At 38.6% G+C, this 23,641-nt stretch overlaps 1 protein-coding gene across 2 annotated transcripts; it reads left to right on the top strand.

Moving 5' to 3' along the window:
* Positions 1–204: 204 nt before the first annotated feature.
* CAT (catalase) lies at positions 205–21,832 on the top strand. Of its 2 annotated transcripts, XM_087742319.1 has the most exons (14): positions 458–475; positions 982–1,038; positions 5,423–5,594; positions 6,646–6,756; positions 8,205–8,335; positions 9,257–9,361; positions 10,423–10,548; positions 11,912–12,103; positions 13,015–13,167; positions 14,351–14,489; positions 16,969–17,099; positions 18,240–18,347; positions 18,975–19,061; positions 19,420–21,832. In XM_087742319.1, exons 2-14 carry the CDS (start codon positions 1,030–1,032, stop codon positions 19,483–19,485), a joined length of 1,530 nt encoding a protein of 509 aa, XP_087598445.1. In that variant the 5' UTR covers positions 458–475; positions 982–1,029; the 3' UTR covers positions 19,486–21,832. The 2 variants fall into 2 exon arrangements, with proteins under 2 accessions (XP_009459653.1, XP_087598445.1); XM_009461378.2 differs by lacking the exon at positions 982–1,038 and having other exon boundaries at positions 205–475.
* The last annotated feature ends 1,809 nt before the right edge of the window (positions 21,833–23,641 follow it).

The following is a 23,641-nucleotide window of genomic DNA, read 5'->3' as shown; positions in this document are numbered from 1 at the left end:
AATTAGACACACTCAGACTCGAGTAACAAGGGGACACTACAGCCCGGCGCTCGCTTGCCGCCGTCCCCTGCAGGCTGAGGCGGCGGGCTACCACCGCCTCCGCCTCACAGCGCTTGATTGACGTTCCTCTCAGCCATTCAAAGCTCACGCTGCCCGCTGGGCGCAAGGGCTATTGGCTGAGGAGGTAAAGGAGGGTGGGCGCAGCGTTGGTGTAGAAGCCATAGGTGCGGTAGCTCCCGCTACCCGCGGTGTTGCGGGGCGCGGTGCAGCGGCGGCTCCCCGCGGGGTGACCTCTCCGGCGCTGGTAGCGAGCACAGCCCCGCCTGGGGCCGCACCGCCCTTCCATCTCTCCGTACTTGCATCTCTCCGCACCGCCCTTCCAGCCTTGGGGGTCGCTTGAGCTTGCAAAATGGCTGACGGTCGGGACGACGCCTCGGACCAGCTGAAGCAGTGGCGGAGCCAGCGGGGCTCGCAGGTACCCGCCTGAGGGACTGCGGCCCTCTCCGTCCGGCCCGGCTCGCTGGGCGGTAACGGTCTGGCCCGCTGGGGGCGGGGGGGAGCCGGCGGAGGGACGGCGGGGTTGCCGCCCTGACGGGGGGCCGAGGGGAGCGGGTGAGCCCGGGCGCTGGACGGCGCGGGGCCCGGGGGAATCCTCCGGCCTGGCGCCTGACCGGAGGGAAACCAGCTCGGATGGAGCGGGGCTCGGGGGGGTGGCGGAGGCCCGGGCGGCCTCGCCCCCTAACGCCGGGCTCTCGGCTTGGTGCCGTGCCCGGGAGAACCGGAGGACGGCGGGGCTGGCGGCTGCCAGCTGGCCCGGAGCGGCGAGGGCGGTCAGCGCTGCCGGCGCGGCGGCTTCGCAGCTCTGCCTTGCTCACAGCCTCTCTTTTTAGGCAGAAATGGGGCTTGTCTGCGCCCAGGCAGGCAGGTCCTTGGGCAGAGATGCTGGTTTTGTCGTTTCAAATCAGATGCTCGCATTTTCAGTTCTGCTGTCGCGTTGATGGAGCCCGGTGGCAATGTAACTAGGGAATAATGCAGAAGGTAAGGCACGTTCAGCAGTGTGAGGAGGCTTGTTTACCGGGCTGAAGTGGATTGGGGCAGGTGGTTGGCTGAAATGATAAGAACGTGTAATCAACAGCATGGCACTCAATCTTCTGAAGATGTAGAGTATGCCCCAAAATATCTGGGTAAATGTATAAATGCTGCAAGAGTTGATTTCCCTTCTTCATCAAATTGCTGTGAGAGTTTCTACTATGTATTTTTCTGACAGAAACGTGTATTGGGCATGAAATACTTTTTCTGCTGGCTATACTAAGCAGCAGTCTTACAACACACAAGTGGATGCCTCAGCTCCCACTATTTGCAGTTGTTAAGTCACCTTGATTTTATTTTTTCTGCCCTGGTTCTAAAAGGTACTATATGAAAACTACCTTCCAGTGACAAACTGTGACTTCATCATTTTCTAGCACGTGTCACTTTCTTTTTGTACTGTAATACTTTTTGTATGGAGGTAGGCTTTTCTGTAACAAAGCAATATTTGAATACAGGCCAAGGTTAATTTGAAGATTGGGAGGCAATCCAAAGTCTGTGTTGCATAAGGAGTCATGAGACCTTTAGATAGAGAGTAGGGAGGACTTATTAGAATTTTAAAGTGACTTGTATAAGGTGCAAAGTATTAGTGAAGCCTGGAAGTATGTACTTTGATGTATGGTGTTTATAACACTTGTGACTAAAATTCTCCTGGCTGTTTCCCTTTTTTCTGTCCTGGCAGGTTAGTGCTGTAATGAAATACACATGCAGATTTGACAGTTCTTATCTTTTAAGGTTTTGACTGTATGCAGCTCCCAACCATATGAAAATATAGGCATCAAACAAACTCAAGTCCAAGAACTCAAGTAGTATGAGAGTTCTTCTTAAAACTACTGCAATTTTTTTTTCTCTCCCTTCAGACTGATGGAACTTGTTTTGTGTGCCCCACATAACATTATCCTGAAGCTAAAGTGAATATATCCTACCATTTAAAAAAATATTTGTACTTCTAATGTGAATGTTGGAAAGAAACTTTCAGAAAGTCTGCCTACACAAAAGAGACTGTACAGCCACAAAGCTGTTAAATTTTTTTGATAGGTTTATTTTCAAAAAGTTGTGGTTTTAGCTACTACTTCTAGTAGTCTTAAATATTAGCATTATAGAAGCAGTGGTTTGCAGACAACAGTATAACCTGTTGGTTTGAGAAGGGCTGTATTACTTCTGCAAACCTTTATTCTTTGTTGCATGCATAGTTTACAAATAATATGCACGGATTTTTTTTCTACCCTTGAGGTAATCACACGGAAGGTATTATAAAGGCATAGGTGAATCAAAAGGACTCAAAAAATCTCCTTAAGACTAAGGCTTATTTTTTTCTTCTTTTACCAGCTCGTGTAAGAACTTTTGTAGAAGAGAGGGTCAAAGGTGTAGGTATGCATTATAGTCCTACCACTGCGTGGTTAAACCTACTGGGTTGCTTAGAATTTGTGAAGAACTCCAGGATAAACGGGGCTCTAATTCAATATAACTTTGGCGTTTCTCAATGGACTGAGTGAAACTTGGTCGCTGCTTTGAGATGACATAAGTATTAGTGACTTGTTAAAGTCACTATATGGACTGGAGGGGTCTTAGAGCTATGTTTGATCTTTAAAAAAGAGTTGCCAGAATCCAGTCCCCAAGTTTGCTTTTCTTGGATTTATAGTAGTCAGAATTCATAAACAGTGCTGAAGCTGTACACAGGGTTTTTGTGTCACACGCTGCCTTAGAGTGAGGATGAAGTGGAAGTCCTTTACGTGCACATAGGACATGTGGGAAGGATGGAAATGGCTATAATGAATGAGAACACGAGGAGATTGGAGAGGAAAATGCAGCAGCTTAGGATGCCATTGAAGCTGGATTTAAAAAAAAAAAAAGTTCTCCCTAGGCAAACTCTGAAAAAATTTCTTGACCAAAAAGTTCATTTAAAACTGTTGTGATGTGTGAGCATTTTATAGGGTCATCGTCTGCAGACTGTACTGTGTTCTAAGAAAGGGCTCTTCAAAGCAGAGGCTTAGAATGGGTTTCAAAATGGGTTGCTTGTAGCTTTCATACCTCAGTACAGAAAATATGTCAGGATAATGAGCTGATAACATAATTACATTAATTTGTGCTGGGTGAATATCTTGAAGAATATTTTACACGTACTAGACTGAATCATGGAATGGATGAATGAGCTTTTTCCTAAAGTTCCTTGAATATGGTGGTGTCCTCCCACTTACTTTAATATAGGAAATTAAATTCTAATGCAAAAAGTTCATTTATAATGGCAATTTAAGCAACTTCTAGTTTAAGATAGCAAAAACATAATAAACCATACATATTTAAGGGTGCTAAATCATATGGGGCCTGTTTGTTAGGACATCATTTTAAGAAGCTGAACTCTGACTCTGGATGGGGGAACTTGCCATGTGGTCTGACTAGGTGATTTCTCAAAGTGACCAGTGAAATTGTTTTCTTTGGCTTATTTAAAACTAAGCAAAATACAAGGTAGGAAGCATGTGATGTATAAGCAGTGGAGAGAATACTGAGAACAGTTTCTGCTCTTGCATATTTGCCTTGAGGAACTATAGGTAATGTTTTGACTTAAGGCAATGTTCCTTTGACTTTAGCTTTATTTAAAGTATTCTTACCTGGTAACTTTCCTGTTTCTGAACATCATGTTCCTGTTTGTAACCCTAGGTATATTATCTTTTTTAAATGTGTTTGTACAAATTACAGTGTGGGTTAGGATTTCAGGCATCCTGAAGGAGTTGAATTTATGCTTATAGCTTTATAGCTTTATGCTAATGAAGTGGTGAATGAAAAATAAAGAACCTAGATATTTTGGGAATTCAAGCCAGCTAGAGTAATGTGTGTTGCATATTGGTAAGAGCACATTGGAAATGCAGTTATCCTGTCAAATGTCTTTTATGTGGTTATTCATGTACCTGAGTTAAACAAAGGTGTGTATAACTCTCCTTGCATGCTCTATCTCATCTGTAATTCTGTGTGTAGATGTGAATAGTTGTTCTTTACCCTGCCTTTGTGAGTTGCCTCTTGGAAAAAAAAAAAAAACAACTGGAAGCTAGTCCAGTTAAGTATACTCTTCCATGAGATACAGAAGGGACTTTTGCCTGTTTACAGTAACCGTGGATTTAGTCTTAACTGGTCATAATCTGTGACTCAGGTGTTTGAGCTCACCCTGTTGCAAACTTTTTTCTTTTGTTAGTTTGTTTGTTTGTTGTATTAACTTCTATTCTGTTCTTCTAAGTCATTTACAAACATTGCCCTGGCTCCTAATAATAAATGTGCTCCAGGCAAAACTGACACCTGAAACCATCAGGTCTCTGGAGCTGATGTACCTTTCTTGCTGCATTTTCTACAGTACCCAGTAAAATAGGACTGTCACCTTAGAGGAGCATATGACCCCATATATGATGCAGATAAAGTCTTTTCTACTGGGAATTTTTTTAAGAAAGTGGGAGTACACTCAGTTATAGTGCTACAGAGGTCCAAGATGTTTCTTGAATTTGTCTTGGAGTGGCTGTTTTTTCAGGTACAGGGTCACTCCTACTGTACAAGATGCTGCAGCTCTAAGTAGCCTCCAAGAATGGTTAACTTAGACTTACTGTGGAAGGGAAGAGGATGAGTATGGGCTATCTTGGGCAATTTCTTTAAAAACAATAATGATGTTAGTAAAAAAAAAAAATTCTGATTTGCTGTCCTTTTGACAAGACATTTATTGACAGTAGGGCTTCTTAGGGCTTTTGTTAATCTTAGTCCTTCTGCAGTTCAAGTGTCTAGAATGATGATTCCTCAGGTGCTCTTGCTTATGTTATTTTTCCATAGCTCTTCCAGACCAACAGTAATCATGGGTACCCCATTTTAGTCTCTATGCTATGAGACTATAGCTCTTCCTTATGCCTCCGTCCTTGTATTGACATTACCTTCTTCCTCTCCTTTCTCCCTTATTACTTTCCAGCAGCTACTCCTTTTCTAGCTCGCTCTCTTCCTATCCTCTCCTGTTGAGGTGAGGGATAAACTGAACCTTAACTCATGTTTTAAGCTTGACACCTCATATTTTTCTTGAGGCAAAATAAATAGTCTTTAAGTAATATTTCTGAACCATGGAAGACATTCTTGGATTATACACGACTTGAACTCTCCTTCTTAAATAGTCCCAGACATAGTACTGTGATGATGTAGACAGACATCTATATTTTCTGTAACTAGTTCCAGAATCTTATGTAATTTTGCTATATACTTATTAATATGTCCTGTGACACATAATCGTTTAACAGGCATGCACATTGTGTGGCTTAAATATAGAGGGTGTTTAATTTCTGGTGTTGTGACATGGACTGTCTCTTACTTTCAGAAACCAGATGTCTTGACCACCGGTGCTGGGAACCCAGTAGGGGATAAGCTTAATATTCTGACGGTAGGGCCACGTGGGCCTCTTCTTGTTCAAGATGTTGTTTTCACTGATGAGATGGCTCATTTTGACAGAGAGAGGATTCCTGAAAGAGTTGTGCATGCAAAAGGGGCAGGTATGTTTAAAAACACATACTTTTTCTCTGTGTAGAATTAGACTTTTAAAAGCCTTTGAGTTAACATGTAGATTGCTACAGATAAATTGCATTATATTGCATTATATATCTATAATAATAGTATTATAGACTATAATAAATAATTATCTCAACAACAGTGAGAACAGGAGGTGAGGCCTAGTTTAAAAGAACTGTGCCAAAACTTGAAGCACTGAAAAACTGTTTTAAAAAAAAAAAAAAGTAGTTATAGCCCTTAGATTCTTACTGTATTTGCTGTAAGCTCTGCTTCCTATATCTGTTCCTCTGTAGTACCCCATTCCTCTGGAAGGGAAGACTTATCCATTTCTATTTTAATGTCTGCATGTTATTTGATGGAGATTCTTGTCTTTGTCATCTGATGTATCTGTCTGCCAAAGCAAGCTGATGGTCTAATATTTAAATCTAAAAAAAAAAAAAAAAAAACCAAAACCAAAGAAACCCAAACTCATTTTAAAATTTGTTCTTGATCTTAGTAGGGTAGAACTGACACCTCTGGTTTTTGTTACGTATTGCCCTAGAAGAAAATATGGGGCTGAATTTTATTACAATGTGAAAGTAATGGGAAAAATTCCTCTGTGGGGGTGGGAAGAACCTTGTTGCTTCATCCAGCTTACAGGTGGACCAAAAAGTTCTGCAACACATACCAAGATTAAAGAAATACTTGTCTTGCTCAGAGATAAATGTGCAAATCTTGGCAGAGGAGCATCCAAAAAGCTACTGTTTGTTATTTTGTACATTAGAAATGAGGTCTGTATTGCTGCTGGGAACTGTTAATGATGAGTTAAGGAGGGGTGACTGAGCACCATGCACATAGTAGTTTGTGTTAAGTAAATTTCATTTTGTGAAAATAAATGGAGTGTTTCAGTGCACAGATATGAACTCTGTTTAAACTGGTGTATTTCCATGTTTCCTTTTGACTTGAAATTGTATGTTGGACCATAATGGAATAACAGATATGCTGTGAGTGGAAGGAAGGTATCTAGATCTGATATTTTGAAATTACCTTTTTTAGGAGCCTTTGGCTATTTTGAAGTCACTCATGATATTACCAAGTATTGTAAGGCAAAAGTGTTTGAACACATTGGAAAAAGAACTCCGATCGCTATACGATTCTCCACTGTTGGTAAGGCTCTAAAGTTATTGTATAGCTTCTTGCATGTGTTACTGTAGTTATACTGATAGCAATGTTTGCATGGTGGAGCACTTAATGTGCTTAAGGTCGTTTGCTTTCTGCCAACTGGCTCCTCTTCTGTGAATTTCATTTAAATTGTAAGACCTTAAGTAGCTTCTGCATCTTTCTGCCAGAGCTTGCTGCAGACACTTTTCCCTCTGGAATGTGAGAGGAAAGAATAGTCTGTTATCTTTTGTCCTGATGGAAAGCTTGCTTTGTTTCTGGGTGAATCATAATGAACACGTACCTATTGCAGTTTAACACTTGAAAGTTAAGTACCTATAAATACCTATAATCTATTATGCTATAGGAATGTTTTGGGGATGAATGTTTATTCTTCTTTGCCTAGTACTTACTTTACAGCAATCTTCCATAAATAAACTCTTTAAGAAATAAGAGCTGAATGCATAAACTAGCAAGATCTTAAATGCTATTAGTTAAAACGTGCATTATGATCAATATCTTGTCTGATAGGAAAATGACCTTTCAAAACATATCTATTACTACTCTATCTGTATTTTAAAAGAAATCCTAGTGAGGGTTCAGTTCTGGAAGTAGTATTGAAGAGAAAAATGTAGTCCAACAAGGCTCAAGGAGCTGCTGGCTTTGGCCTACTGGCTTTTCCCTGTGTCACCAGAACTTAAGGGGTCATGGAATGTTTTACAGGAGAAAGACAGGCAGCTGAGTTTGATCTGCAGACCGTGTGCTGAAGCGGGGTGTTGCATCGTTACCTTTCCTTTCCCTGCTCTGTTTGAACGTGTTTCTTCCTAGCTGTTCTGTAGTACACCATTTTTTTTAATGAGAGAATGAGTGTCCTTGTTATTTCATCATGATGTTTAGCATTAGCTGTTCCTCAGTGCTTCTGGAATGCTTTTGCTCGGGTATTCTGGTAGGCACTTCTGCTCTGGTATAAAGGTACCCATTGAAAGGACTGGATAAAGCAGGAGGGAAATTGAGAGTTGCAACTCTTCTATAACAAGTTCCCTTTTTATTGGGCACGCTATTTAGATTGCTACCTTCCAAATTAGAACTTTCACGCTGGAATTGGATGCACAGAAATGAATGTGTGTTTAGCCAATTCAGCCTTATCTGATGTTGTCTCTGTTAGTGACAATGCAAATTCCACTCTTAATTGGTTCAAGTGGATACACTTGTGTTTTCCTTCTTTTAACTGTGGCCCGAATGCTTGGGTGGGTGTCTGTTCACACTTTGGAAACTTCCAGTGCCTGAAGTACTGTTGAAAATATGCCAAAAATTCCTTGGTATAGAAAAGACTTAAATTAATACACACACCCCCTTTTAGGATTTTATGGCATATTCTCAAGTTCCATGTTTTTATGCTTACAATTTGTAATTTTTTCCTATCATAACACTTCTGTATGTTCATGTGTTTCTTCAAGCTGGAGAATCTGGGTCAGCTGATACAGTTCGTGACCCTCGAGGCTTTGCAATGAAATTCTATACAGAAGAGGGTAATTGGGATCTTGTGGGAAATAATACTCCTATCTTCTTCATTCGGGATGCGATGTTGGTGAGTAAGCACAAAAGATTAGGGTACTTTGTGAAAGAGTCCAGAAGTTCATTCCCATCGTGTTCTTGCCTCACTGAGAAGCAAAAGCTGTTGTTTTGACACACTTAAACTTTGTTTGTTAGATGGTCCAAATGTTTTTGACTTGAAAAGGTGTTATTTTAAAAAAAATAAATAAATGTAAGAACGAATGCTTGGTTACTTACCTGGTTTCATACCACAAATAGCACACACATTTAGTTGTGTCTGCTATGCATATGCCACAGCAGAATAGCCAGCAAGTAAGTATGTTATTGTGTTTTTAACTTCAGATCTGATTGGTTTTGCTGGTGTTCAAACTAGCTGTTTAACTCTCTAGACATTTTTTTCATTCTGAGGCTACTTAAAAAATAAAGACTTTAAAAGCTTGCAAATTCTTTTTATTAAATCTGATTTTTTTTTTTGTTTTTCGGTGTAAGTTTAACAGCACTTTAAGTAGAGGGGCTTTTCTTGAGTGGAGAAGTTCTGCACAGGTATTTTATAGTATTTCTGTATTCATTTAGGAGTCAAATATTCACTAAAGTTCAGATATACAAATTTGAAAAGATTTACCTCTATGTTTATCAGTCACAAAATGAAAGCATTCTTTAGCTTTGAACAGCCTATTTATCCTAATAGTAAATGTTTCACTCTACCCTAATTACACTGGTCTGTGAATGAATTTGGTTGCAGGGGAGGGGTATGACAATAGAATATTTTTTTCAGTGATCTTCAATTTTGTCTCATCTTTCAGCATGCTGTTTCTTTCAGTTAAGTGTATTGAAAAAACTGTTTATCTTGTTTTGTACCGGGAGTTGCTTAATATACCCCATATAATTTGGAGGTGTTACAGAATTTTTTTTTTCTTTCTCTTCCCCCTCCCTCCTCCACTTCTGGACAAATTAGTTTCCATCCTTCATCCATAGCCAGAAGAGGAACCCTCAGACTCATTTGAAGGATCCAGACATGGTGTGGGACTTCTGGAGTCTTCGCCCTGAGTCTTTGCATCAAGTAAGGGTCTCCTTTGACTTTATTTTGTATGATTAAGAAAATCAAGTTATGACAGCATATGTTTTTAACGATCTCTTTTCCATGTTTTATCTAGAAGTCTACATAATCTTCTGGGCACAGTAAAGGTGAAAGGCCTCCAGCAACTTTTAAGGCTATTAGTGCATGTGTCTAGTTTTGCCTTTTTGCTTTTAATGACTCTAGAAATGGATGGGATTCTTCTATTTTCATAATCATACTTTATATCGGGATGAAGGGGAAGTTGCTAGGTTTTCTAATACTAAGGCAGCGGACATGCTGATGAACATCAAACTGTTAATGTTAGCAATCAGTAAAACTGGGAAAGTAATGCTATGACATGTAAGTTTATTTAAAGCTCTATATTGTGTAGCACATTAGATCAACTCCAGAAATGACTAGAATTCACAGTGCATTGTAATTATTCTGAAATGTATTTGTAGCTAAGAACGTTGTGCAAAAAAAGCTGATATAAAATTACAAATGCAGTTGTGTTTATTTTTAAGAAAATGCGTTCATACAGAAGCCTTCCAGTAATTACTAGTTGGAAAAAGAAGTACCAAAAGTACTGTTTATGATCATAAACCTAAAGAAAAGCAGCATTTTTAATGTTTGCATGGTGGTATGCTTACTGCTTGAAGACTTTGAAGAGCTAGTTGTTAAGGACTTCAGTTTCCAGATTTTGTCTTTAGCCTGGAAAAAACTCTTATTTATATTTGTAACTTAAATTATCCATGCTTACCTGCTCTGGGCTTATAGGGGAAATCATAACAGTATCTGGTGAAGTACAAGACCTTAACCTAGTGATGTTTCATGTGGGCATAAAACTTCACGTAGGTTTAATTCGCAATTGTTCTTTGTGCAAAAGCATAGCAGTCTTATTTCATTAACACTCTTGGAACTTAAACTAGAAATTCCTCAAGGAATTCATAAATGAATATAGCTTCCAGTGATGCAGATTAATGCAATAAATGAACTTTGTCTCGAATGGTCACTTTATCCTTGATCTGGTGAGTCCATTAATATTGTTTGATCCTTCTCTTTAGGTGTCGTTCTTGTTCAGTGATCGTGGTATTCCTGATGGTTATCGCCACATGAATGGATATGGATCACATACTTTTAAACTGGTTAATGCTAATGGAAGAGCAGTTTATTGCAAATTCCATATGAAGGTATTGATATTTTTTCCAGTTATTTATTGGAAGTATACATCATATTGGATAAAAAACAGTTTATACAGGTGGTCTAAAAATGTTCTGTGACTTTTCAGGTTTAATCCAGAAAACCCTTGTTAGCGCATAGACTCAATCAAAAAGGTGTGCGTGGTTTTTTGTATCGGTTGCATGCCTTTAACAAATATGACGGACATCATTGTTCTTGCTATGACACAGTAGGTATTTACTAGACTATAAAGAACTCTTCTTTGGGGAACTGCCTCTTGTTATTGGCGAGCTCAGTTTACTTGTGTGGTGAGCTCTGAGCACCTAGCTCAGCTTATTGCATTTCAGCCTCATACCACTAGGTGTTTTGGGTGTGAAGCTGTGCAAGAAATTCCTATCAGACTCCCTTGCTATCATTCAGTGCAGATGCAAGAATCCTGTAGCCCTTTGGAAATGCGTTTTATTCAGTGTGTGATATGTTCCTGTTTCACGCTCATGGCTACGTAGTAGTTTGGATTCAACAGGTGGTTCTTCAGGTAAAAGTTCTCTTGGTCTGGATCTAGTTTTCCTTCCCACTTATCTTCTGGTTATGACCTGCATTGATCTAGTATTTTTAAGATGGCCTCCACTGTATACCAAAATACAAAAACTCTGTTTCCAAGAGCTCTGCAGCTGAAGCTCACAAACTTCCAAGCTTTTCTGAGAAAGCAGTCTCTAGCATATTGCACTTGAAAACAACTTCACTGTGACGATTTAAAGGCAGTACAGCTTCTTACCTCATTAGACTTTAGTGAAGGCTGGACATCTACTTTTGAAGCAAAACTTAGGAAACCATTATGTTAAACTAAGAGGGATTGTGTAGCAGCTTTTAGCCTTCAAGTTGTCAAAAGCTTATTAAAGTGAGATTTTAGTTAGTGCTAAAGATGTCACAGAAATAGGGGTGGGGAATGGGAAATTTGAGATTCATGTCGAATCCAGAACTCTTAGCCCTGAGGGCTGCAACTGTTTCATTGCTCTGTTTTGGCATGTGATCTGTAGGAAAGGGTGGGATGATGAGACAATAAAGGAGCACTCTGCCCTGGAAGGGGAGAGGGGAAACCTCTTTACTCAATGTGCTGCAGGGATCATATCTTCATGTTTGATGTCTTAGTTCTGCGGTACAGCATTACGTATTTATTTCACTCTTATGAGAGAATTAATTTTTATTGGGAAGGCAGCTGTTGAATGTACTATTATTCTGAAAAAAATTTGGGGGATTGGAAGATGCACAATTGCATTCTGGGATTCTAAGTCTTGTTAAAGCACATTCTTATTAATGATTTCTGTAATACTTTCTGCATGTTGTAACTGGTGCTACTGCTTTTTTTGCTTTTAGACTGACCAGGGCATCAAAAATCTTTCTGTTGAAGAAGCAGGAAGATTGGCTTCTACTGATCCTGATTATGGAATACGTGATCTTTACAATGCCATTGCTAAGGGCAACTATCCATCATGGTCTTTCTACATTCAAGTTATGACGTTTGAAGAAGCAGAGAAATTTCCATTTAATCCTTTTGATTTAACTAAGGTATCTCTGATACTGTTGTGAATATTCAATTTCAGCTAGTTTAAGAATGGTCATGAGATCAAAATGTAGCAAATGCCAGAACTGAGCTTATCTATAAAAAAAGTAACAGTTTCCATGGAGTAGCACTGTTTTCTTACTAGTCCCTATCAATAAAGTTAGTTTGTCCTTTTTATTCTTCCCTTCTATTTTTTTAAGTCTACTCTTTATTATATGGTCATGATGAGTCAGAAATTCTGGAGATGAAATTAGATTGATGTTATATCTGATGTTACTCTACCTCAGTGAAATATGGATAGGGCTTGATTCCAGGCCTGTAGATTACAACTGCACTGCATTTCCAAAGTGTGACCTCGATCATATAGTCACACCCTGAGCTTGCTCGTTAAGTGTTGTTGATAATGTAGCGTCTGATTTTTGTCAGCCTTCCAATTGCTGTTCCAAGGAATGGCTTGTTGAAAGATACTAATGTAAACGTGTATTACTTTTTTTCTCCTCTAATATTGCTCCCCCAAAATGGCTAAAGACTTTTGACAGGCCAAGATGACAAAGGAAAGGCTAGTTAAGCTGGTTACATCTTGAAGTAGCTGAAAACAATCATGCTGCCAGTTCCACCTACGATATTGCATTCCTAGGCAGTTTTTCAAGTGCCTGTGGGTATTTCATTTGAGTACTCAAGTGCTGAGATTATGCTGGGATCATGAAATAAGTTGCATTAATACTCAGTATTTAATTGCCAAAGACTTCTTAAAAATAAGACATTTCTCAAAATGCTTGTTAGCAAAAAATAAATTTCTTGAGTAATGTATTGTCTCAGTGAAGACTTTACTAGGCAGCATTTGCCTGATCTATTATTTAAGTTGCATAATACTATAATAATGTTGATTGTAATGTATATGTGTCATGTTTTATAGATCTGGCCACATGGTGACTACCCTCTCATCCCTGTGGGAAAGTTCGTCTTGAACAGGAATCCTGTCAATTACTTTGCAGAGGTTGAACAGATGGCGTATGATCCTAGCAACATGCCACCTGGTATTGAACCTAGCCCTGATAAAATGCTGCAGGTAAACTGCAATGCACATCAGATTTTACCTGAAGAGCATTACGTTTGCTGTTTATGAAAGCATTCCTATCCCTGTATGTGTAGCAGCAGTAAATAACCTGACAGATGGAAAGCAAGTGATTTTTTTTTTTTTTGGTCGTTGTTTTTAATGATCACCATTTGACGTGCTCATCCATAATAAATTTATTTAAATTTAAATATAAACTTAAATATAAGAGAATAGGAAAGAACTAAAGGAATAGAAAAATCTAGAACTTAGAGGGCATCTGCAACAACTGTCAAAGTTGATGGGGAAATCTGTCAGCCTGGCAAGAAGTATGGGGTAAAACCATAGCAGCAATGCATATTTATTCATGCTTTTACAGTAATCTTAGAATTATAAACTCTTGTGAGTGAGAGGTGGACTTCAAATGCTCTAAAATACAGATATAATTGATCCCCGATGTAAACTGCGAGACTATTCTTTAAAAGTAGTATCAGATGTCTTACAGGTCAAAATATCCGATGCGACTGGCTGCAGTAGACTATGTCTGCAGAGTCATGGATGTTTGCATGTTATGCTTTTTCAGATTAAAACCAGATTGTTGTTTCAAATTATATCTGTGGAAACAAGATGGTATTTTGACAGTTTTAAGTGGATAAACTCTTGAACAATGGTGCAGTTCTTTTGTTTTGTCTGTCTTCACTCCCACAGACTTCATGGTCAGAATCAATCTGTTTTCTTGTCATCCAGATGTTACTAGAACTGCTTCAGATCCAGTTCAGTAAATAAATAAGGGACTACCATATTTCAGATGTAATAAATTTTTAAATTTAAGGTTGAAAATAAGTAGGAAAATATTATATTATTCCATAGTAATATTTAGCACTGTTATAGTCACTTCATCTCTACATGTGTAACCGTTTTCCTGCTTCAGAATAGGTTTAGCATTCTGAAATTGGCAGGAAATACCCAAGCTGCATAAATGCAATGCAACCTGCCATTCTTCATTGGTATTCCAGCAAAGTTAGTTTGTGGCTGAGTGTCACTTTGGACATAATTTGAAGTATGTCAAGAATATGTATGCAAAGGAAGCAGTCTTCTCCCTTTTACTATTTAATGTATAATGCTTTAAATTGGGTTATACCACCTAAGTCATCTCTTTCAGCAAGTAGTAATTAATATTTGTGATAAATGTTTTTAGGGTCGTCTTTTCTCGTATCCTGACACTCATAGACACCGTCTGGGACCTAACTATCTACAAATTCCTGTGAACTGCCCCTTCAGAACTCGTGTGGCCAATTACCAGAGGGATGGACCGATGTGTGTCTCTGACAACCAAGGTAGTAACAAAAATATCTTAAGTATAATGATGCTTATGCATGTGCTGCAGAGTTCTTTTCTGTTCACAGGGGATTTAAGATACTTGCTAAGCAGATCATTTTATTGGATATTGCTAACTTAGTATACTGTGAGAAATGCTACTTTTCCTCCTCAAACTGTTCAGTGTCTCTTGTGACTTTTTGCCCCAACTCAAACTTATCACTGTATAACTTCCTGAGCTTGAGACTTCCCAGTCTGTTTTTTCCTTTTATATGAAAACTGTTGCTTACCTCTCAAATTTTTGTCAACCTTAATACCATTCCTTATATTACTAGATCCTTTTTGAGATTAGATGACCTTTAAAGGTCCCTTCCAACCCAAACTATTCTATGATCAGTTGGTCTCAGCTGCAGTTGTTACAAATCCATCGTATGCTCTTTTCTGTAGAGTGCCCTAAATTTGTCAATGTGCCATTCCTAATATGCTCTCTAACTCAGCGCTCACCAGCAATCAAAAAGTAATTTACTTCAAACTATCCAAATGAATTCAAGATCTATTTGGTGATAGGTAATGACATATCTTAGGACCCGTTATTGTGCGTGTATAAAGCTGCATGCATTTCTGTTCCCCATGTGAATTACATGGCAAATAAAATTCTTTTCAGAAAAACAATTTTCATCCCCTGTTTTGGTATCATGAGATCATGTGTCAGTATAAATAGCCAACTTTGATTTTGACCAAGTTAAAGTTTGTAGAGGATAAGCTGTCAATTTATTATTTGCTCCCTTTTCAAGTAACTCTATGAATGTGTTGAACAGTACTAGTCCTCACACAGATCCTTGAGGAGGGTCTATCTGATTAATTCGTCTTAATACAAAAAATGACCTCTTATTCCTGTTTCTTGTGTTCTTGATATGATGCTAATTCACAAGATACTGGCTTTTATCCTGTTATCTCCTGTTTGAGGGATCTTACTGAAAGCATCCTTAAATTTGAATGTTGTATTGACTTCATCATTCTTATTTGTATATCCGCTGTATGTCTCTTGTTGGTCTTGTACAAGTATTGAGAATCAAAACTTTGCTGTAAAGCATGCTTCTGTAGGTCGCAAAATGCGTTCTCTGCAACTTTTTTAAGACTTTAAAAGAAGCACATAGATGTTCCTTACACAACTTCAGCTGTGTGTGAAGTCCTTGATGGTCTCACTTTTAATTTTGTAAACAATGGGAAGGAAAAAAGGGGGGTTTTCTTCTTAGTTGCTGAAGAGTAGTGTTTGTAATCTCTTACGTACTTGTTTAGGATGGGTGTATATCTCTTCTACTAATCCAGGAAAGGAGACTTTGGATGTTTGGACAGGGAGTGAGGAGTCTAAAAGTGTTAAAACCAAATGAAGCTTAAGATGTGTTTAAAAATTTACAAACAGGCCTTTAAGAGAAAGGGGGTTTGCAGGAGAACACCAGTCAAATGAATTCCGTTCTGTCCCTAGTTTATGTTACTTTAAAGACTTCTAGAAACATGCTTGTTAAAGGGGACATTATTGAAAGAGTTCTAAAATATTAATTATTTAAAATGAAGAAATATCTCAGAGAGGGTTTCATGGAAGTTAATTACTGCTTCTTTGTTTCTACTTTTTTTTCTAGGCAAAAATCTGTTCTAAAAATAGAGATGGCCTCAATCTCTCTGAGAAACCTGTATTTGCCTTTCTTAAACTCAAAGACTTACTTTCCTGTACTCAGTCCGCTTTGTTAAACTGTTTTGCTTTCTGATTTCCAAGAGATTGTGAAAGGAAGAGTATAAGTGCCAAGACTAGAGCTTTAACTTCGCCTCTGTTCAGCAGGTTATGTTCTGTCAGTGTTTGCCCAATAGTGACTGTTTGCACCTGAGCATAAACAAGGATATACTTAAGCTGTGCCTCGTGCCCGAAACACTCTATTCCTCTGGGCTATGAATTGTAATACTTGCTGAGGGAGGAGAGGGAAATATTTGGAAAACAAGAACTTGAGAACAGCTGCTCCTGTCCAAGAACAGCTAATAAGTTTAGTTTTATGCAGTTCTGTAAGTTCATCATGTGCTTAAAATAAGCCCCTGCATAGTTAAGATTAGTACTTTAAATATGCAGATGAAAGTATATTTTTGTGCTGCCTTGCACTAAAACTTTGAATAACTTCCATGACTTTGTTTAGTAAAATTCTCTGAGCAATATTGTTGTGAGAGTGGCCAGACCTCCTTATTTCTGAAACAAATAAATTTTTCCCCCAAAAAGCTATTGAAATTCTGTTTGTAATAAGTGCTGCTAAGTACTGGCTTGAAGACACAGCTCCTGATGTTGAGCTGTATGTCGACAGAAAAATACTGACAACTTTATTAAAGTGAATCATAACTGGGCAATTGATTTAGGTTCTTCTAGGCAAAGGACATTTTCTGTCTTCTGACTTAATCTGAGACAGCTGGCATTTGACTGTTTTGATTTTCTGGGGGAGTTTGTTTGTTTGTTTTCAGGTGGTGCCCCAAACTATTATCCAAATAGTTTTACTGGTCCGGAGGATCAGCCCGTGGTAAAGGAGAGCCGCATGTCTGTTTCGGGAGATGTGCAGCGCTTCAATAGTGCAAATGAAGATAATGTGACTCAGGTATGATGTATGAAAAGGTTTTATATTGCTTGTTATTACATAAGATGAGTTTATAGGATAAGTCCTGCACCTCGAGTACTGTGTTCAGTGTTGGGCCCCTCGCTCCAAGAAGGACATGGAGGTGCTGGAGCCTGTCCAAAGAAGGGCAACGAAGCTGGTGAAGGGTCTGGAGCACAAGTCTTATGAGGAGCGGCTGAGGGAGCTGGGGTGGTTTAGTCTGGAGACGAGGAGGCTGAGGGGAGACCTTATTGCTCTCTACAACTGCCTGAAAGGAGGCTGTAGCGAGGTGGGGGTCGGTCTCTTCTCCCTAGTAACAAGTGATAGGATGAGAGGAAACAGCCTCAAGCTGCGCCAGGGCAGGTTTAGGTTGGATATTAGAAAAAACTTCTTCACCGAAAGGGTAGTCAGGCCCTGGCACAGGCTGCCCAGGGAAGCGTCTGAGTCTCCATCCCTGGAGGTATTTAAAAGAAGGGTAGACGTGGTGCTCGAGGACATGGTTTAGTGGTGGCCTTGGCAGTGATAGGTTAACGGTTGGACTCGATGATCTTAAGGGTCTTTTCCAACCTTAACAATTCTATGATTCTATGATAAGTCTAGAGAATATTAATAAGAATCATTCAAACATGGCTCCTCTCTGAAGCATCTGGGCTAACCTGAATTTTGGCTCTCATGAGAGCCTGGAAGATCTCCATACAGCTTAATTTCGTGAGTAAGTGAATTTTGGTGACAGGACAGTTAGTGAATTCTCAGACCTTTGCCATCCCTATTCTGTACACAGGTATCTAGAGGTTGTGACTTTGTCTTTTTGCGATTAGTGTCTGTAAATTCGAGTATGCGTGTAGTGTCATGATCATCAATTCCGGAATTGGATCCCAACAGCAATATTTGTTTTCATTAATTCAATAAGCAACAGTAATTTCAAGCTAGACATAGAAAGAGTTGTTAGCAGGTTTGCCAAAAATCCCTCACAAACTGGTTGCCTTTTGAGTTTAAGTATTTTAAGTGTTGCCTGACTAGTAAGTGAGAGCTATTCTTTTTCAGTAATAATGAATCTTAAGTCTAGCAAGTATTGTTGGCTGCTACAGGTAGAATGACTTGCTTTGGGGAATTTAAAACTAAAACTTTGTTTCTAATCATAAGGTGCGAGAATTCTATACCAAAGTGCTGAAGGAGGATGAACGCCAAAGGCTGTGTAAAAATATTGCTGATCACCTTAAAGATGCTCAACTCTTCATTCAGAAGAGAGCTGTAAGTGGCCTATTTGTTTTTTAGCCTTCGTTCTTTATTCCAGGTTTTCTTGCAGTCTAGTAACTTTGTCAAAATGGCAGTATGCTGGAAAAGAAGATCAGAAATTCTTCTCTGAGAATGCAACTTCTAAGAAGATTTTTTTTCCTATGCAGGAATTATCAATACAGAACACTTAAGTATGTCCATATTTACATAATATAACATAAATCATGTATAACATATTAAAGTAACTTTTTCCTGATGGGAAGAATGGGATTGATTTTGAACATCAAGGATGTCCTTATGTGTTTAGCTTGGTGTTTCAAAACTCAGGTGGCTGCCAGTGTAACATTTTGCTCTAAACAAGGAAAAGGCAGTGAGGGCCAGGGAGGGATTAGATCTTTATCCGTCCCAGTGGAACATTGTTTAAATCAGGAGAGAGCTCTACATGAGATAATAGAAACAGTGTTTGAAGATGCTCATAGCTCCTTTCTGGATGGTCAGAATTAAACTTTTAGAGTTTTCATCCTCCTTTTCTTCCTTATGATGTGTACTGCTTGTAGACCACAGCAGAAAATGTGTTAAAGAATACATTTGAAGTGGAGGAAAAAATTCTCGTTGCCTTTTCTGTTCCGTCTCCCTGTTTAGGTGAAAAACTTCACTGATGTTCATCCTGACTATGGTGCCCGTATTCAGGCTTTGCTGGACAAATACAATGCTGACAGTGGAAAAAAGGTATGCTAATGACTTCTGTAGTTGAATTTCAACTGGCTGTGAATTATCTTAGCTTCTTTTGTAAATACAAGAAAGTGGGAAATTGGTCTTGATGTACAATTACTTTGTTTCAGTTGGGTTTTTATAAGGCTTTTGGAAGATAACTGTACATGATATGCAATGTGTTCAGGTTGATTCTTCAGACCAAATGATTACCCGCTCCTTTTAATGGTAATGAAACGTTTCCACAAGCCTTCCCTGGGCTCAGTGCTTGCTACCTAGAGTAACAAAATTGTTGCTTCAAGTGGTAATTTTTTTGGAAGTTCCCCTAACTACTTCTAATGTATTTGCTCTGAATATTTCTTTTTATTATTTTTAGGATGTAATTAGGACATATACACAGTCGACGTCTCGTGTCTCTGCCAAAGAAAGATCCAACTTGTAAAGCGTGCTGCAGAGGTTTACTCTATGAATTTTGCGTCCTTATAACTGCAGGACAGCCTGTTGAAGACATGAATGAATGTAGCAGACTTCCGCACAAATATAGAAGTGTTTTACAGGCTTGATTTTATTAAGCTTTCAAGTGCCTGTATCTGTATTGGAAACTAACACAAGCTAACAATCCTAGTGCCTTTCAACACTAGTGCTTTACTGCTTGTTAACAACATACAGTGTTTTTAAGGAAATTCATGATTACAAATTGACTTAATATCTAGAAGCAAACATAAGTTCAATCAAAATGCTGTTTTGTTTTTTTATTGTAAAACTTCCCTGGTTAAATCACACAATAACACTTCTCTAATGACACTGTGATTATCCTTATGGATAAACTTGTTCATGTTAAAGATGACGTTGCTCAATATTTCTAATAAAAGTTATCTGTATGTATTTGTAGACACTTCCTTTGAAATTCATTCTTGGCCTTCCACAAGTAAAATGATATGCAGTAGTTTGAGTAAAATGCTGCTGAAGTCTCATTCCTTATGACTGAAATGAAGTTAACTAGAAAGTTTAATCTCAGTATATGTAAATTTTATTCCCAATCTATATTTTAACATAATTTTTGCTTACTAATGCTAGGTTGGATATAGCTGACCTAAGGGAGATAGGAAAGGATATTTTCTTATTACATACACTTTACAACTAAATTGATTACATCTTAGTTCTTGGGGGGGGGGGGGGATTGTTCTTTCTACTTGATACAACTTTAGATAGAAAAATATTAATTTTCCAAGTGTCTGAGAAATTAACCTCCAAATGCATGAATGTTTTTATCTTGGTAAAATTCAAGCTCAAGCACTTTCAAAACTATTCCCAATGGTTCCTGAAATTCTGTTATTTTACTGCCATAATCTGATATTGCTACGTGTTGATGAAGCCAGAGCTAGTTTTCAGAGTTAAGACTTTAATTGAAGTGGCATGTTTGTATGAATGTGGGTATCTATAGCTAGATGTATGTATAAAACCTGATCTTAGGCATGTTGTAATGTTGCCTAGTATTTGCAATTTAGTTAATCAGTGCAAAATATTTTGGAACCCTTTGGGTTGAAAAGGGATCCCTGTTATTCCTTGGATCCAAAGCAGCTTCTTTAGCTTAGCAAATTTTTTTTTTGCCTTCAGTCTGAGTATAATCTTTAATCAGGTCTTACTCACTGGCACACAATGGAAGTGTTTATATTGGAGAACTTAGAGCAGTAGTTAAATGATAATTGTGGAATTTCTGGTCTTATCTTGGTTGAATATGAGTAGTGGTTGCCTAAAAAAGCACGTTGTCAGCACCTGAATGCTTTACTGTACAAGCACATGACAAAACTAAGACTATTGTTTTGCAAGGGCTAAAATCCCACCTAGTATTTTTTTCTTAGATAATTATTGGGAAAGTGTTACCCAGTTATGGGATAATTAGTGTCCAAGCTGACTGTTGGAGCTTTGAATAAAAATCTGTCATACCTGTTGCACATTGAAGTTAGTCCTAACAGACCAAAAGAGTTTCAGGAGTGTGCTCGCTAGGATCAGGCAATTCACCGTGCATCTAAAGTCCTGGCAACTTTTAATAACTACTCTGCCTGTTACTTCTTCCTCTTCCCTTGCCAAAGAGAAGGATCAGAGTATATGCGTAATTAGTGTAGATCCTAGTTGCACAGCATTACCCCTCATTTGAAATATTTGCTTTCCTTGTTTGCCTGCTGATACTGCCTCATTAGCATCGGGATTGGAAAAAGCATGACTGATGATACAAAGGGTTGCAGAGCCCAGCTACTAGCTCTTAACTCAAGCAAATGTTGTTTGAAAAAAAAAAAAAAAACCTGCTATGATTTGAAATTTGTATATTTGGTATGTTAGAAGGTCTGTCTTGAATTGTATTTTAAATAGGAGTACTTCTGATTTGGCATTTAAGCATGAATTGGCATTCCAAGAAGTGATGGCAGATAGATAGAGATGAGTAGATACTAAGTGCTGTTCCATTAAGTTGTAGAAAGCTACTTCTCCAACTCATTTATCTACGAACCTATTGTGAAAAATTAACTGTGATATGGATGCAGTAAAAGAATATGAACTGATAGCCTACTCTGTTCTGGGGTTCAACTGGATTTTTACCTGATCAGGCAGGTGGGAGCTGGAAGAGCTACATGAATGGGTGGGAATATTTCTTGCTGGAACATAAAATCCTAGTGAGTTTTGGAAAAAAATAAGCAAGGCTTAATCTTTAATTTTGGTTGTGTCTGCTAAATGAATTATATTGTTTTCCTCTTATTTCTGAAATAAAACTGAATTTCAAAATCTCTTGGCAATGTGTTGTCTGTTTTCTGTGTAAATGTCTTCAAATCGTTTATTTTAATCTAGGAAGTTCATACCTTCATCTGTTTGTTTTTTTTTTTTTGGAGATGGTGCAGAAGCTGCTGAAGTTCTGGGTAATTGGTATCTATTTCAGAACTTAGTTACTTGGCCTGCACAGGCCCTGACTGCCAACAAAAGCCTTGGGCTTGAGGCTGATGCTTGGAATTCATGTGTAGGGGCTAAGCACCGAGTTCTGTTCAGCTGATATGTGACATTACCTGTTGGAAACCTCTTTAATTTCCGAAGCTTTCAGAAGAGGTAATGCTGCTCCTGTCTGCAGTACAGCAGCACCTACAACTGCGTGTACCATATGAAAGGAAAAAAGTTGCTGTCCTGCTTTACTGTGGGTTTTGTTGATATCTTACTTAAGCCTCTATTTGCTGAAGAACCTTTTATTGATCTAAAAACTTTGGCAATTTACAGAATTGTCACAAGGTTATCTAGTGTTTCATTACAGTTCACTCAGATTTTAGTGAAGGACAGCTCTTAATAGTTTAACAGAGCGTATAGAGTTGAAATATAGCACTTGAAGTGTCTCAAAGCTATTGTACAGCCTTTCAAAAAGCTGCCAGTACAGAGATTTATTCTACCATCTATATTGCCCAGATGTTCAGTTCTGCTTTTCTTCTTGCAGTTATTTTTTTTCCTAAATCACCACTTTTTGTTTCACGGTAAGGAACTGCGTGCCTCGTTGTACGTCGTAGGGTAACCTTTACCAAACGGTGGCTAAATAGACCTGCTGACCATGTGGTGGAAAGGGCACCACGACATGACCTTGTGGAGGTTTTAGACAGATGTTTTAACATGGACAGCTATTTTATTAACTTTGTCCAGGTGGTCTTTATCTGACCATGCCCATAAATGATTATCACTAATAAATTCTGTTCTAAGTTATACTAGTTTAGAGTAGAGGGTAGGCTGAAATTTGGTTGGTGTCAAGTCAGGAAAGAAAATCAAGCACTAGGGAATGAGAAGAGAGGAAACATCTTGTGCAGTAGTGTTGAGAAGACATGGAACGGGGTAGGTAGGTAGTATGTACTTTCTGCAGCTACCCTTGTTTTGAAAACTCACAATTTCAGTGTAGTTGTGCTTAAAAGATTGACCCATGTTCTGTGCTGCTAAACTGACCATGACAAGTATTACACAGTGAAATCTGGCTTTTTCAAAAGGCATAGAGAGGGTTAGGCAACACTGGAAGAACAAGAAGAACGCTATTTCTTCAAATAAACAAGATAAATCCATTTACAGCTACTTACTGTGAGAATAAAAAGACTGTTTACGTGACGTGACACAATCTCACTTGTGTTTTGACTTTGTGTTCTGCTCAAGTAAAATCAACTATTCCTTTGTCACGTTGTTGCAATACAGTTTTCAGTTACGTGTAAAGGAGACTTGCTCAACGTTTTCCTGTTACTGTTTTATTTCAGATGTGCATCTGTAACAGTGGAATTGGGAATGAATTTGAAGCTTATGTTTTGGAAATTACAGCTTCTCCGTGAGTACCTCTCCTTCTCACGGGCCTTTCTCCTTTGTTCCTAGGTTGTTTTCCCTTTTCCAGAATGTTTGGACTTTAGCCAAAGGCAGCAGCAAACTCCAGAATCTCGGTGGCCATGTGTCCAAGTGGGCTGTGCCAGGAGATGAGTGAGTGTATAGAGTTGCTAAATCTTCTCCAGGGGAAAAAGGGTGAGGTAGGTTTGGATCAGATAGTTACCACCATTTCATTTTTATCTGCAAGTTAAACATTAAGTGGATGAGAAGAAATG

Source organism: Nipponia nippon, unplaced genomic scaffold, assembly GCF_047370975.1.
Source record: "Nipponia nippon isolate SJK-2023a ecotype South Korea unplaced genomic scaffold, ASM4737097v1 scaffold_10, whole genome shotgun sequence".
In the NCBI taxonomy this organism is placed as follows: Eukaryota; Metazoa; Chordata; class Aves; order Pelecaniformes; family Threskiornithidae; genus Nipponia; species Nipponia nippon.
This window is presented reverse-complemented; position numbering and strand designations above follow the sequence as displayed.

Excerpts from the sequence above, each read along its gene's own strand:
- CAT (XM_009461378.2), top strand. The coding sequence starts at position 410 with ATGGCTGACGGTCGGGACGACGCCTCGGACCAGCTGAAGCAGTGGCGG. Across the intron at positions 12,104-13,014 it reads ATCCTTTTGATTTAACTAAG|ATCTGGCCACATGGTGACTA; the intron begins GTATCTCTGATA and ends CATGTTTTATAG. Across the intron at positions 14,490-16,968 it reads GTGTGTCTCTGACAACCAAG|GTGGTGCCCCAAACTATTAT; the intron begins GTAGTAACAAAA and ends GTTTGTTTTCAG.